The 13,693-nt window shown below is 37.9% G+C and overlaps 1 protein-coding gene across 9 annotated transcripts in view; it reads right to left on the bottom strand.

Annotated features, from left to right (window-relative positions):
• Window positions 1–13,693, bottom strand: part of PDE4B (phosphodiesterase 4B) — a 500,375-nt gene that overhangs the window by 8,621 nt on the left and 478,061 nt on the right. For all 9 annotated transcript variants that reach the window (XM_011369584.2, XM_023536202.1, XM_011369585.2 and 6 more), the window contains 4 exons: window positions 8,886–8,979; window positions 3,271–3,449; window positions 1,996–2,094; window positions 1,686–1,850 (listed from right to left, as the gene is read on the bottom strand). In XM_011369584.2, coding sequence (XP_011367886.1) covers window positions 1,686–1,850; window positions 1,996–2,094; window positions 3,271–3,449; window positions 8,886–8,979 — 537 coding nt within the window. The remainder of the gene's footprint in view (window positions 1–1,685; window positions 1,851–1,995; window positions 2,095–3,270; window positions 3,450–8,885; window positions 8,980–13,693) is intronic.

Raw genomic sequence — 13,693 nt, 5'->3', positions numbered from 1 at the left:
AGGATAGTTTGTCGATTTTTATAATATCTCAGTATACTAATTCAATTAAATGTAGATTCTATTGATCATTGTAAGGTCTCATGTGAAAGGGATGATGGCCGGAGCCCATGCCCTCATCAAGCCTACAGGATGAGGTGCAGGAAAGCATTAGCACGATGCTCATGGTGAGTGATCAGCTGCTGCCTGATGTTTGCTTCTGGATAAGTGGTATGGCAGAAAGGTGCTTATATAACACAAGCATATACAGGTCAAAGAAGCAAGTGAGACTGGCTCTGCTCTGAGATATAACAACCTTCATATGTTTTCTGGCTGAATAACTTAGAGAACAAAGGCCAAATTCTAGACTCATAACACTGGCAATAAATTATTTCCGAAAGCTAAATCTGTAGTGTGGTCAGAAGGTTTCATATACTCATTCATCCATTCATTCAGGACCTATCCACTAAATGTTTACTATGGGCCAGATTTGAAAACATTTATAAGTCTCCTCTGCCTCCACTGGTACATAATAATTTAAATCTAGTATTTATGTAGGTATATATTCTTTCTGGCTAAAATGTCTTTCTTTGGTTGAAATGTCTTTTCTTGATCTCTGTGATTACTTAAATCTGCTGATCCTTCAAATGCCAGCTCAGTGTCCATTTCGCTCTACAATCTAACTACTCAAGGACACACTGAACTCTCCCTTCTCTAAACATCTGTGGTACTTGTGGTCAATTTCCGGCCATGTAGTAGGTATACTATCAATAGTGGATAGTTGATAAACAGTGTTGGCTCACTCTGTGATGCTCCTACAGAACATAAAAATAATAGTTTCTTTCATTCAGGGAAATAGAACAGCCTTGGCTCCATCTCACTTTCCCAAGTCTCCTCGGATTTCTTTTATTAGGAAATATGGGATACAAGCAATAGAGCTGTGGTTAATTCAATCTTGCTTCACCTTCCAAACTGGACCTGCAAAGGTGGAGCTGGATAAAGGTTGGCCAGTCTCTTCCAGCAGTGAACCTGCTCATTTTGGAAGCACCTGACCACCACTGCCATATGTCAAGGAAGAACATGGTCTGCTAGGCACATTGTGGCTAATATTGGTATGTACAAATGCACTGATCTGTTGGGGAAGGAGTCACAACCACCTTCTAGCAAGATATCTAGCCTAATTCTTCAGTTCTAGATTTAGATTTTCAGTTACTTTTACTTCAGCCCATAGAATTAGTTTAATAAGTCCTTAGGAAAATAGGCCTATAGATGCTTATTCTTAACAGAAACTATATAGAACATTTTATATTATGTTTCTGTGCTATCCCTCACAGTGCCTGGAATGGTGTGGGCAGTTCAGATCAGTATCTGCATATTGAGAAAATATACTATATACCAAATATTGAATTAGACATCTGTTAGATGCAAGAGACACAATAAAAAATAAGGTGTCCTGTTAATTGCTTGATAATTAAACAATTTTTCAATTGTAAGAAATATAAAGGGAAGGTTACTCTGATATTAGAAAGCAAAGTAGAAATGCCATCCATTTTTATTAGTAACCCAACTGATAGATGCTATACATAATCAAGAACCAGTTCAAATATATGCAATCATCTAATTACACTATTTCTGCAAATATATTACATGTTGTATGGCACTTTTTAAAGAGGATGGGCAGGTATGCAAAACAGATCTTAACTACTCACATCTAATGCTGGCGTCGAAAGAAGAACATGGGTTGACTGGGCTACATCAGCAGCATGTAGGCTGTTATGATATGCCACATCGGAATGGTAATGGTCTTCTAAAGTCATCATGTAGGTTACAAATGTATCAGATGAGATTTTGAATGTCTTTAGAAGGTCTCTTTCCTATGTAGTAAAATGGATTAGAAAGTAAATAAGTGGATGCCCCAAAATGAAGAAAAGCCAATTAGAAAAGTAAACTGGAATGGGAAAAAAAAAATCATAAAGAGCTATCCAGTTGAAAAACCAACATTGTCTCCTGTTTACTCACCTGGAATATGGCATACATGATGCAAGTTAGAGGCCTATTGTGTGAATATCCAGCCACATTGAAGATGTTAAGGCCCCATTTGTTCAGGTCTTCCAGTTCCTATAATCGAAATTAGAGAAATTTAGGAATAAAAACAGTTTTGTCAGCATGCCTCCTTATTTTTATTTATTTTTGGAATAATGGCTGACTAAGTCTTTCGTGGGTCTATTTAGAGTGTTCTAGTTGCATGAAAAAGTTAAAATGGAATGGCTTAGGATGTTGGGATCCTCATTCTAGGTACAAGTTTCTGTATATTTCATTTATAAATTTAGTCGTTGACCTATATTTGCCATATGTCAGTCCTCAACCAATGTTGTGTTCAGTGGTAGTTGCAAGCGATTAGAGGTCACTCTAGCCCCGTTCCCTGTTTCTTCTTTTCACTACTCACTGACCTATTAGTCAAATCATCTCAGGGATACTCCTCTGCCCTTTGGCTATTATCGCTAAGGGCCAGGTCAGTAACTTAGCTGCTAGAATGTGCATAGTCAACCCTAATTTAATGTAAAAAGTTATAAAGAATGCCAGTCACCTATTATATCCTAGATAAACCTGGAAGAAGCATCATTCAGTCCTGGGTTGTGGGATTATTCTAAGATGATCTGATTAAAGGAGCAATTTAGTCCATTCTTAATTATTATCTCGTATAAAGAATCTAGGATCTCCTTGGAGAATTGGCCCACTATATAATCAACCTTAGTCTAATAATATCTTTCAGAAGGACTTACTGAATGTCCTCCTGTTCATAGTAAGCTCATTTCATTCTCACAAGGCTGAGAGGACCTCAGCAGTCACTATACACAGCCTCCTAGAGGATGTATGCTCTTTCTGTGTCTTCTTCCACTATTGGAATTTGGGCTCAAGAATCAGTACTGCCAATTTCTCTCATTTCTTCTCCAGCTCTGCCAATCAGTGCAGATTTTCCCATTAGTCCTTGGCAAACAGTCCCCAAAATGTCCTCTGGAATAATTTAATAGTGCCTACTGGCCTCCCCTTGGATTCTCCCAATGTATCTTCAGTAGGATTCTTATTCATGAGGAACTATTCATTTACAAATACAATTTAGAATTTTTTAATGGTCCTTTGATATAAAAAAGGGTCTTTAATTAGATGCCCAGCAATGGACGAAGAGGCCACTCTAGCCTCCTTATAATATTTTCTAGTAGGTAGTTTTGGGCCTCTGCTTCCTGTGAAGTTGAGAGTTACATGTACTCACACACACACCCAGCTCATACACACCTTAGCCAGATGATCTTCATTTTCTGTGTTGACTCCAAAGCGTGAGATGCTTGTATTGTTTAAGCTTGAGCTATGCATCAGTTTCTTCACTCCGCTTATCTGGGTCATGAGCTGTTGTTTTTTCTTTTTCTCTCTGTCTTTCTGAGTGGGAGATGGAATCTCCACATCATTCTGCTTGTCTGCAACAAAGGAATATGTTTTTCAGACCATGTGTGCCAATGAGAACCCACTGCAATGTGCAAAACGACTTCTAACAATCTTCAATGGATTTCGCATCTTACAAAGAACTGTCATGCATTATTTCACTTGCTCTCCAGGACAATCCTGTGAGATAAATGGGGAGAATATGAGAAAATTTGCCCCATTTTATTGCTAAGCAAACTGAGGCCCAGAGGAGGTAAACAAGTTGTTCAAGAAGTGGCAGAGGAGGACTCAATCCCAGATCTTCTGTTTGCAGTCTAACTTAGGAGAATTACACTTATACATTTTTAAGGTGGGGCATCAATATTTATATGCAGATTTTTTAAGTGAATAACTTATATGTTTGTGTAATAAAAAGGTTTGTGCAGCCAAGACGAGGTTAATAAAAACAGGCTTGACGTTCTGCTCATTTTACTATATTTGTATTAACTTTTTAATTTAAAAAATCCACATAACTACAGGTGGATATAACTTATAATTTCAATTTAGATGAGCAGTATGTATGATAGAGAAATAAATGGTTTACAATCTTCAAATAATTATTTTAAAGCCTTGGCTTATTGCCATTTGAGGTTTAGAGAAAGACTATAATTTTAGTTTTACTTCATGTCTTGTGTTTATTAATTCTACAAAAATAATTATATAATAAACAATTCGTAACAGGCATTACCTCTATCAAAATATTTATGCTTAGTAAATATTCATGCTCATCTCATTTAATCTTTTGAAAAATTCTGCTACAATAAGGTAATAATAGAACTAGAATTAGTGGGGGAAAAAACAGCATGTCTACCTGCTCGCAGAAGCTCTTTTCTCTATATCACGCTATGAAAAATATCAGCTACCAAATATTCCGTTTCCCTCACAGGGGGATGTATCCTGAGCGCTTCTGAAAAATGCCTTAACTCTTTCAGGCCCAGGGATGCCTGGGAGTGCACTGAGGCAATAATTTATTAAATAGCTTAACAGCTATTCATTGAACTAAATGACATCCTGTGGCTGAAAGAGTTAACGCAGCTTTCAAAAGTTCCTGCATTTATCTCTACTTATTACAGTGAAAATTAGTACAAATACAACTTCTCTATTTGAAAATGCCATGTTTCCAGATGGCATGCTGGGATCTAAACTATTTGCTTTCAACTTTTGCAGATGATGGCATAGTCACATGTTCTCTCCAGAGACCTCCGCCTGCTCATGGGGCCCTGGGGACAAGTCATCAAAGCAAAGGAAGCACAGGAAGACAGAAGCAGCCATCATGTACATCTCAACACCTGGCTGTAGGACTGAAGCAAGGGTATTCTCTCTCCCTAGCATACCAGTTTTATCTCTAAGTGCCCACAAGCTCCTAGACTGAGCAGCCTATAACTTTGCTTAGGGAGGAATTTTAGTGGTCATCTCCATTAGCTTAGGGATTTCCAAACTGGTGCAGCAACAGAGGCACCAGGGACCTTTCAAAAAATACAGATTTAGGAGCCCCACCCAGTCCTACTGAATCAGTACTTTTTAAAAGCTTCCCAAGTGACTCTGACGATCAGAGCCAAGTTGGGGAACCAATAATAATCCCACACTCTCACTTTTCAGATGAAGTCAGCAACTTGCCCAAGCTCAAAGGGCAATTTATTCAACAGATATTTATTTTGCAATTACTTTGTTCCAGACACAGTGATTTAATAGCATAGAACCCCGGCTCTGAAGTTCCTGTAAAAAATCTCTTTCTGGTCTCAAAATCTCTGGCATAAAAACTATATATTATGTTATTTTTGAAATTACTTTTCCCCTGTCACTTCACTACTAATAATTACCACTTTTGCTAAAATAAAAGGTCACAATAGCCCATGCCTTTCCCGACCACTGTTTTTCACTATTCCTCATGTCTGGTTAAAGAGGCTGTTAAATTCTCCTGTGCCATTGCAGATATAAAACCTCTGGTGGGACTAGCAGCTTTTTTCCTTTGTTTAATTAAAGATCCCCTGCAACAGCGAATAATTGAGCTGAACCACTACTGTGTCTATGTCTGGAACATTACAATAAAGAAGAAAGCCATTATTCACAGAGAGTGCCAATTTGACATTAATGGGTGTCTCCCTAAGCAGGCATTGGAACAACTGATAGGTTTCCCTATTCTGAGTTTCCTCTGTTAAATGCTTAGCCAGAGTAATGTGGAAATAACCTGAAAGACAGACTCTAAAATTCACAATGCACATTTAGTGAATTTGCACTTACAGAATAGTCAGAATAGTCGGTGGGAAACAGTGGACCAGGTACAGAACAAACAAATGAATGAAAAAGATGCAAAATATAGTCATGTCAAAATTCTGCTAATGGTAAAATTTGAAGTGCTTTTGTTCTAAATTACGGTAGTTGATTGTGCAAAATTCCTAAGTTCTTTTTCTATGTTTATAAAAATATTAACCAAATTGTAATATCACATCTAAGTATCTTTCTTTATCTATGTTCCCTTCTTATAGGTCTTGCTTTATTTCCTCTTATATGGCAGCAACCTGGAGCCTGTTTTTATATAATAGCATCACTAAGTGCCTGCAGTGGTAAATGGTCTCTTGCCTGCCTTTCGGTTTACCCATCTGGACACCATTCTTTTGGTGAAAACAACAAAAGTTTTACAGACCCCTAGAGTAAGGGACGCCCTCCCCTCTGACGACACATTTTAACATTCAATGACTCTTATTGAGATACTGCTCTTCACGTTTAACTGAAATTGCCAAGGTCTTCTCATTTTGTGCCTAGATAGTCACTGTGCTCTAGTAAGAGCCTTTTATATTACTGGAAACTGTTAATAAACATTTTATCTTTAGGTCCAACAATCCTGCTTCTGAAACTTTTCTCCAAAAGAATATGATTATTACTTAAATACCTTAAATGTAATTCTTGTCTACATGTTTTGAGTCCCTAATAGCTTTCTTTCCTAGCTAAACTGTGAGAGGGTATTTAGTTCTAGGAGTTAAGAGAGCGAAGTCTTAATTCTGACTCAGGAACATATTAGTCAAGTCATCTCAGTCGAGTTACTTCACCTTCTAGGCCTCAGTTTTCATTCCTGTAAAAGGAGGGAATTGGACCATGAGGCAATTTAGGTCCTTAGCAGATCTGAGAGTTTATGAGAAAGGCTTCATTCATGGTCCTTCAGGAGTAGTCACCACGCTCCACAAGATAGGACTCAGAGTTCCATGTCCTGAATTTACAGTTTGAAAACAAGTTTTGTTTGTTTGCTTGTTTGTTTAAGATTGTCAAATTGCAGGTCTACAGTCTATTACAAAGAGTTTAAAAAATAAAGTTGGAAGGACTTTGGGATTCTATTGCTCCCATTTTACAGATGAGGCAACTGGTACAGCTTTTGTCTACACAATAGATTTTTTTTCTCTATAGTTTCTCAAGAATATTTAAAATTTTAATGTCTGTCTAGTCTGTTTGATCGGGTCTACCTTGTGCATGCTCACACGCACATACACTCACACACACCACCCTCCTCATGCTGAGTCTGTACGGACTGAGATCCTAGCGACCTTCCCCCACAATGTGTTTTTGGTAATTTAATTTTTAGAATAATAAGAAGCCAAATGATTGGTTTTCCTCAAGAGCCATGCCCAAGTAGCAAACAGAGAGTTGACATTTGCCTGTTGACATACAGTGTTGAAACTGAGGACTGATCTTTATTATCTTAACAGCTTTCTCATTTGATAGCCTTTGATGACAAAAGAGAGATTAATTAGTATTCTACATTATGCTTGTTGTCATTGGCAAGCAGATAGAGAAAGAGAGGACAAGAAGGCTGATTAGGTGCAGTCTTGGGTGGTTAAAGACTCAGGGACTCCATGTAGCTCCATGCAAGGATTTCATGAGAGTCTTTTCTGAGAAGACAGAAGAGCCCTGGTATTTTAAAATGCAATATTTATAAAAACAAAACTGAGTTATTGCACTTATTGATTTTCTTCTCCCCCACAGTCATTAACCTGTAAAATGTCCCTAAAACAGTCCTCAGCTTATGAACAATAATTGGGCGTTGCACAGAGCAGGGTATATCTAAAATGGACAGGAGAACATGCCTGGCTTCAAAGGAATAATGAGGGAATAATGGAGAAGAAAAGGATCAGTATAAAATGTTTTCTATTCAACTAGATTCTAGCTACCTCTTAGAGCTAAGAAATCTGAAAAATTCTTCTCCTTTGTTCTCTAACAAAGGCTGCTGCAACTGCAGCTGGAAAAAATCAGGTGCTACAGACACCCACACACTGGAAATAGATGGAAAGGTACTCGTTAATCGTTCTCGTGCCCATTGGCTGCAGAGTAATGCCCTGAGCTTTGCACTTGGCTGGTTTAAGATTGATTTGCTGAGAGCATGAATTGCTCTGGTGTTAGAAAAATAGGATCGATTTTTAAAATAAAAGCAGAAGTGGTGTGTGTTCCCATAAGGCATCAGGGCAAATGCTCCTTGATTTAACGATGCATAGCCATGCCCAAAAGAAGGGAGGTATGATGTTCAGCTGTAGGAATAGGTCATTTCCCTAGAAAGCAGAGTTCTGGAAACAAGCATAATTCAGGGGTATTTGAAAGTTAACAGAATCAGAATCTAAATACTACTCATTCACTTTGAAGTACAGATTTACAGATTCTACAGGCCTTATTAAAGAAAAAATATACCCAAATAGGTTCATTATACAATAGAATGGCTTTAACTATGAGATCGGAAACCCCTAATCAGACAGGATGATCGATAATTAAGGATCGTTGATCACAACAAAACTTTTCTGTGTCGTGTGTTAAATACTAGCAGTGTGACTACAGAAAATAATAGCTATAGCATCAGATTGGGAAGATAATGATGTTGCTCGCAGAGAGCCAAGTCTTTCAGAGATACGAAGATTCCTTCCTCCATTTATCTTTAAGAAGTAACTTACCAAAGCAATAGTCAAATTATTTCCAAAGCTAATTCTCAAGGGCCAAGTCACTATAGTTATTCTCCAACCATATATCTCTTACAAACCACCTAAGAGGAAACCTTTCTGCTCAAAGCCCAGATATTGGAGGAATTTAAAGAATACCATATCCCAGGAGCCAATGGAGTTGTCCTGAGGGTTTGGGTGATTGGAACTCCTACTTCCATCCCTTCAGAGGTTTTGGCAGAGATGTATGTAGGTAGGTAGATAAGAGGTCACCTGAGGTCCATATAAATACACTTAGCTCATAATGACCTCGGTCTTTGATGGCTATTTTTTTTTTTTTTGGCAATATCTTCCTGAATATTTTTTTCCTCTTAGGCTGTTTTAGTTCTTATTTTAAATAGATTTGTTTTCTTATGACTTAATCTCATTTCAAACACACATAGAGGTGTCCCTAGTAGGCTGCAGAGATTACACTGAAAAATCTCAGTTATGAAAGAGGTTTCCCAGTTAACATCTTACCTAAGAAAGTATTTGAAATGTATTCAGACACCTGGTTCCCTGACCGACTCATTTCTGAGAGGTGTGTCAGCTCCCGGTTCAGCATCCTTTTGAACTGTTTATGAAGAACAAAAATGTATTAACCACCTTTAAAATAGCAAATTATCACTTTACATGTGTATAACTTCTGTCTAAGAACCAAGAGGTTAGATGAGCAGATACCATTAGATAAATGATACTGTTTCTACAAAATACAATACCCCTTGAATGCACAATTATTCCAAAATCACTTCAGGGAAAAAAGGTTTTCTTAAGATTTATTAGAATTAGCATGTATTTCTTTTGAAGATGCAAACGCAGGAAAAGGAATTTCATAGAGGTCAAGATAATTTCACCTGAAAATGTAAGTACTTTTCAAAATACATTTATCAGAAATTAACTCTAATAGAATTTAAATTAATAACCTATACGGTGAGATTATATGTGAAAAGTTTAAAGGAAAACAAAGAGGAAAAAAAGCATCCTTTAGAAATAGGTTGCATAAAAAGAATAGAATTAAAAGACAGCACAGTATATTTAAATACAATGTAATATATATAACATGCCCTCATTTCATAATAAGCAGCCTCAGTGGACTGACACCACAAATTAAATCATTACAGATGTTTCTACTTCACAGAAAACGTACAGCTGTTAATGTTTCACATTCTATCAAAGACACATAACAGTCAAATGAACCCACCTTGATGTAACCCCAAGATACAGATAACAAATAGTTTGCCTCAGGCATTTTGGAATGCTCTCCTTGCCACAATCCACAAATCCCTTTGAAAGAATTCACAGTTCTGAGAGAGCAATCCCCCGAAAGAAAGGATCGGAAAAACCTTGCAGATTCAGTGGTAAAATAATCAAAACTTATAAAAGACAAAACCTCCAAAACTTAAGGTATTTCCTAATCCAAACAAAGCCCATCTTCGCACTCCATTCTTGCAAAAAGCCTATGCTCCCTGCTTCTTTCTTGGCAGAGTAATGAAATCAGGAATTGCATGAAGGAGCGAGAGCTGTTCAAATGTATTCAGCTGGCTGGTGTGCAGCACTTATGAATTATGAATAGTCCTAGTGGCCAAAGGGGTTTCCACCCTAGCTTAGTCTTGCTCAGCTGAACTCTGCAAGGGAGGAGCAATTCTTTCCTGAGGGGTCGCCAGACTGGGAAATACAGCCATCTTTTAAAAAAGAGAATAAAATGGAGGAAGCTCCATGAATATTAAAGTAAATCCGAAGTCGGTACCCTCCCCCATTTCAACTAGGTGTTCTTAACCCTCTCTCCACTGCACAGGCCGGTGCTCTGCAGATACAGCCTCTGCACAGAGTTCAGCCACTGAAATGGTTTGAAAGTGATGGTGCATTTGATTCATTTACTTTCTGAACATTAAAAAAACATTTTTTTAAAGGTTTAAACTGTGGCTATTTTCAGGCTAGCCTTTCAATATACGAAAAAAAAATATTTTTAAAGCTATCTTTTTGGAGGATTTTTTTTGCACACCAACGGTGTGCCGATGCATTTAGCCTCCTTTCACAATGACACAAATGGAAAAGAATTTAATTTAAAAGGACTTCATATACAGAAGGCACTTTTCTGCACTCCATCAGCTCATTGATATGCATATCAGATGGCTCTGAAAAAATGAATTAAACACATTTAATCTTTTGATCTAGGATCTAGAGTGTGTTAGGAAATACAAGATATCATTTGCTGCATGAATGGTGAATTATTTGGGGCTAGTAGATGTTACACTTTTTTGGTATTTTAGTGTTACATCTTCTAATTCATATTTAGGAGTTAAATTTATTTTTATTTCATTTTAGCAAGGGAGGGCATGCTGAGAAAGTCATTCCTTTCCTGTAGGTGCTCCCCCATCCCCTCTTTGTCAGCATTAGAGAACAGGAAGTCTGAGACTAGAGCCCTAGGCAGTGGGATTCTCTACCCATGCTCATCTTACTCTCCTCCTTCTCCCTTCTCTCTGTCACCCTACCCTGGGACTTCCAGGAGTTCAAGCACAGCATGGTAAAGGAATAGCAAAGCGCCATGGCAACAGCCCCCCTACACAATTGCCTCTCTTTCCTATGAGGCAATCTCCTTTCAAACTAGCATCCTGCACTGAGAGTGGCTTCACTTCAAGCATCTAAGCCCCGCTCATGCTACTGCCTGTGCCCAGGACACCAGGCCTTTCAAGGTGAAGCCAATGCAAGTCAGTATTGCTGCCAGCTGGCTCACTGCACTATGTACTGTTCTCAAAGAGGCACAGTCACCCTCTTTCTGGGTAACCCTGCTTGCGTATGTATGTGTTTTCACATGATACGATATGTTAGTAATCGTAAATAGGGATTTCTGAATCAGTCATCTCAGCTACTGTGTTTTACTTATCGAAACTCTGTGCAATTTTGAACTCCAGGTGAATCACATAAGTTCCAAGTTATTTGTTTTTTAAGATAAAATGGCAATCTTAATGGCATCTCATTTTCACTTCTCAAAAGACAAGGACTTACACTAAAGACTTAGAAGTTGGAAGACAGGTTTCTATGCTCTGACTGATCAGCTGAATTTTGGCAAAGAAGCAAACTTTACTTGGAACATTAAAAAATATCTTGTGAAAAGCATAAAGACAGATCATTTCTTTATGTCTCTGTGCTAGACTTAGCCAAAAGTATCATTCAAATAATCATCCTCATTTTGGTTCCTTTGGTCTCTCTAAAATATTTAGGAAGATTTTGGAATCAATCAGGTTTATACTAGTTTAACAATACCATTTTATCATTGATAAATATTTATTGAACACCTAAAATGTGCCAGGCAAAGCATGGAAGACATAGCAGTAACAAATAAAAATCTTTCCATGCTTTCAATCAACTTTCATCCTCGTAGAAATAATCAGATGGATTAGAGCATGTTAGTTAACCATAACAGTAAACCGCCTGGAGAAGGTGGGGCAAGTTCTTCATTAGCAATATTGGCTCCTGAGCGCAGACTATAGTTGCAGGTAGAAATTCAGTCATAAAAGACCAGGAAAGGACAGACTTTTCTCCTTACTCTCTTTGTATCACCTCCCTTTGCCACAAGACCCTGTTGGCATACATTGTCAGTCGGTCCCAATATAGGAGCAGGAAAATGGCTCTCAACTTCACCTTTCCTGCATGGCTCACAGAAAGGGCCAGTGTTCTCCTGTAAGTAGTTAACAGATGAATATCACCTCCTTCGTCTCATTCCTGACTTAGTTCTATGAGCCTTTGCTGAGGGCATGGCAACACCATCAAAAAACAAAGTCATCTTAAGGCAACCGTAAAACACACAACATGATGAAGTACGCAAATGGCGGTCACTCAGTGTCAGAAACTGACCCAGTCCTTTAAATGTTGCTTAGCAACAACTGCTGGTTTTCCTCCTCCCTAAGGGAAGGCCCAACCACACTGACTAATCATTGCTCTCATCAAAAAGCTTTATAAAGGGTCCACTTATGTCGCACTCTGTCCAATCTGAGGAAGGCAGACACGACCTTCGAGGAGCAGACACGGGGTACCTTTTACATTCTGGTAATGTAGAGTCCCATTAGTATGACTGGCGCTGGCCTGTGTGAGGAGACACGTCAAAGAATGAAATAGACATGAATTGTGTTTGAGGTTAAGGCTTAAGAGACAGTTGGAGAACTCTGCTTAGCTGGGTTTTCAGTGTCTGACTCCCATATGGAAGTTGTTTCTGTTGAACCAGAAGCAGCCACAATGTGGTAGACGAATCTAGACTTTCATTCTCAGCTCTTGATAACAGTCCTGTGAAGGCACTTCATCTCTCACTTACAAAATGAGAGTGATGTATGATTTTAGGATTTCAGCCTCTCAGCCTGAAATTTACTCTATGATAAATTTTGTGGCAGCCTCCTACAGTCTGGACTTATTATTTACCAGCAACCAATATTTCCCAGAAAACAAAACTTTCCAACACTACTGAAAGAAGCAACCCAAATCAGAAATGCTTCAGTCCATAAGACTAAGTCTCCAACAGAGGAAGAGAAGTATTCATCATCCTTCCAGAGTTTTAAATTCTAAGACTCGTGGAGTCTCCCTGTCTACTTATCAAGTTGGGTGTTCAGTCCGAAAAGGAAGGTAAAGATAGCTCTGGAAGGAAATTGTGTCCCAACAAGTAACAGGATTGAAAAGGAGTAGACATTATTTATTTTTTCAAATGCAGTAGAGAAAACTACAAACAGGAGCACACTATTTCAAAGATAAATGTGTTTCTATTAGCTAATGTACACGGATCCTATTTTTCAGTTAAGATTCTGGCTTCACAAGAAAACCCTGTTAGGGCCTACCTAGAAATGATGTCCCCAGAGGAAATGGCCAAAGCCCCTTGTCAACATAGACAAGCAAAGTTTGTGAATGAACTTTTAGTAACACAAATTTTTCCAATGCCTCTTAAGTTTATGCCCAAAACTAGATTCACAAACACTGCAGAAATTGCAGTTATTTTTTGAAAAAGGAAAAAATATCATTTTCTACATAAATGACTTAATATTGTTTGCCTGGACTACATAGTCACTACAAAATGTGAATTTTTAAAAATAGGCTACCTTTAATAGTGGGACATTATTTAAAATATCTGGAATAGCAAAAGCTGAAATTGAATTATATTTGATATGTACATTTTGTTTATGGCTTCAATTTTTCTTTGGCATTAATGCTATATACAGAGATTATTTTCTTTCGAGGCAGATTCTTACTAAGTGATGGAACATTTCATTATTTTTTCTATATTTCTCGTCAGACAACTAGTTGGA

The sequence above is a fragment of the Pteropus vampyrus genome, unplaced genomic scaffold (assembly GCF_000151845.1).
Source record: "Pteropus vampyrus isolate Shadow unplaced genomic scaffold, Pvam_2.0 Scaffold151, whole genome shotgun sequence".
In the NCBI taxonomy this organism is placed as follows: Eukaryota; Metazoa; Chordata; class Mammalia; order Chiroptera; family Pteropodidae; genus Pteropus; species Pteropus vampyrus.
Note: the sequence above shows the minus strand (reverse complement) of the source record. Positions and strands in the feature narration are given on the sequence as shown.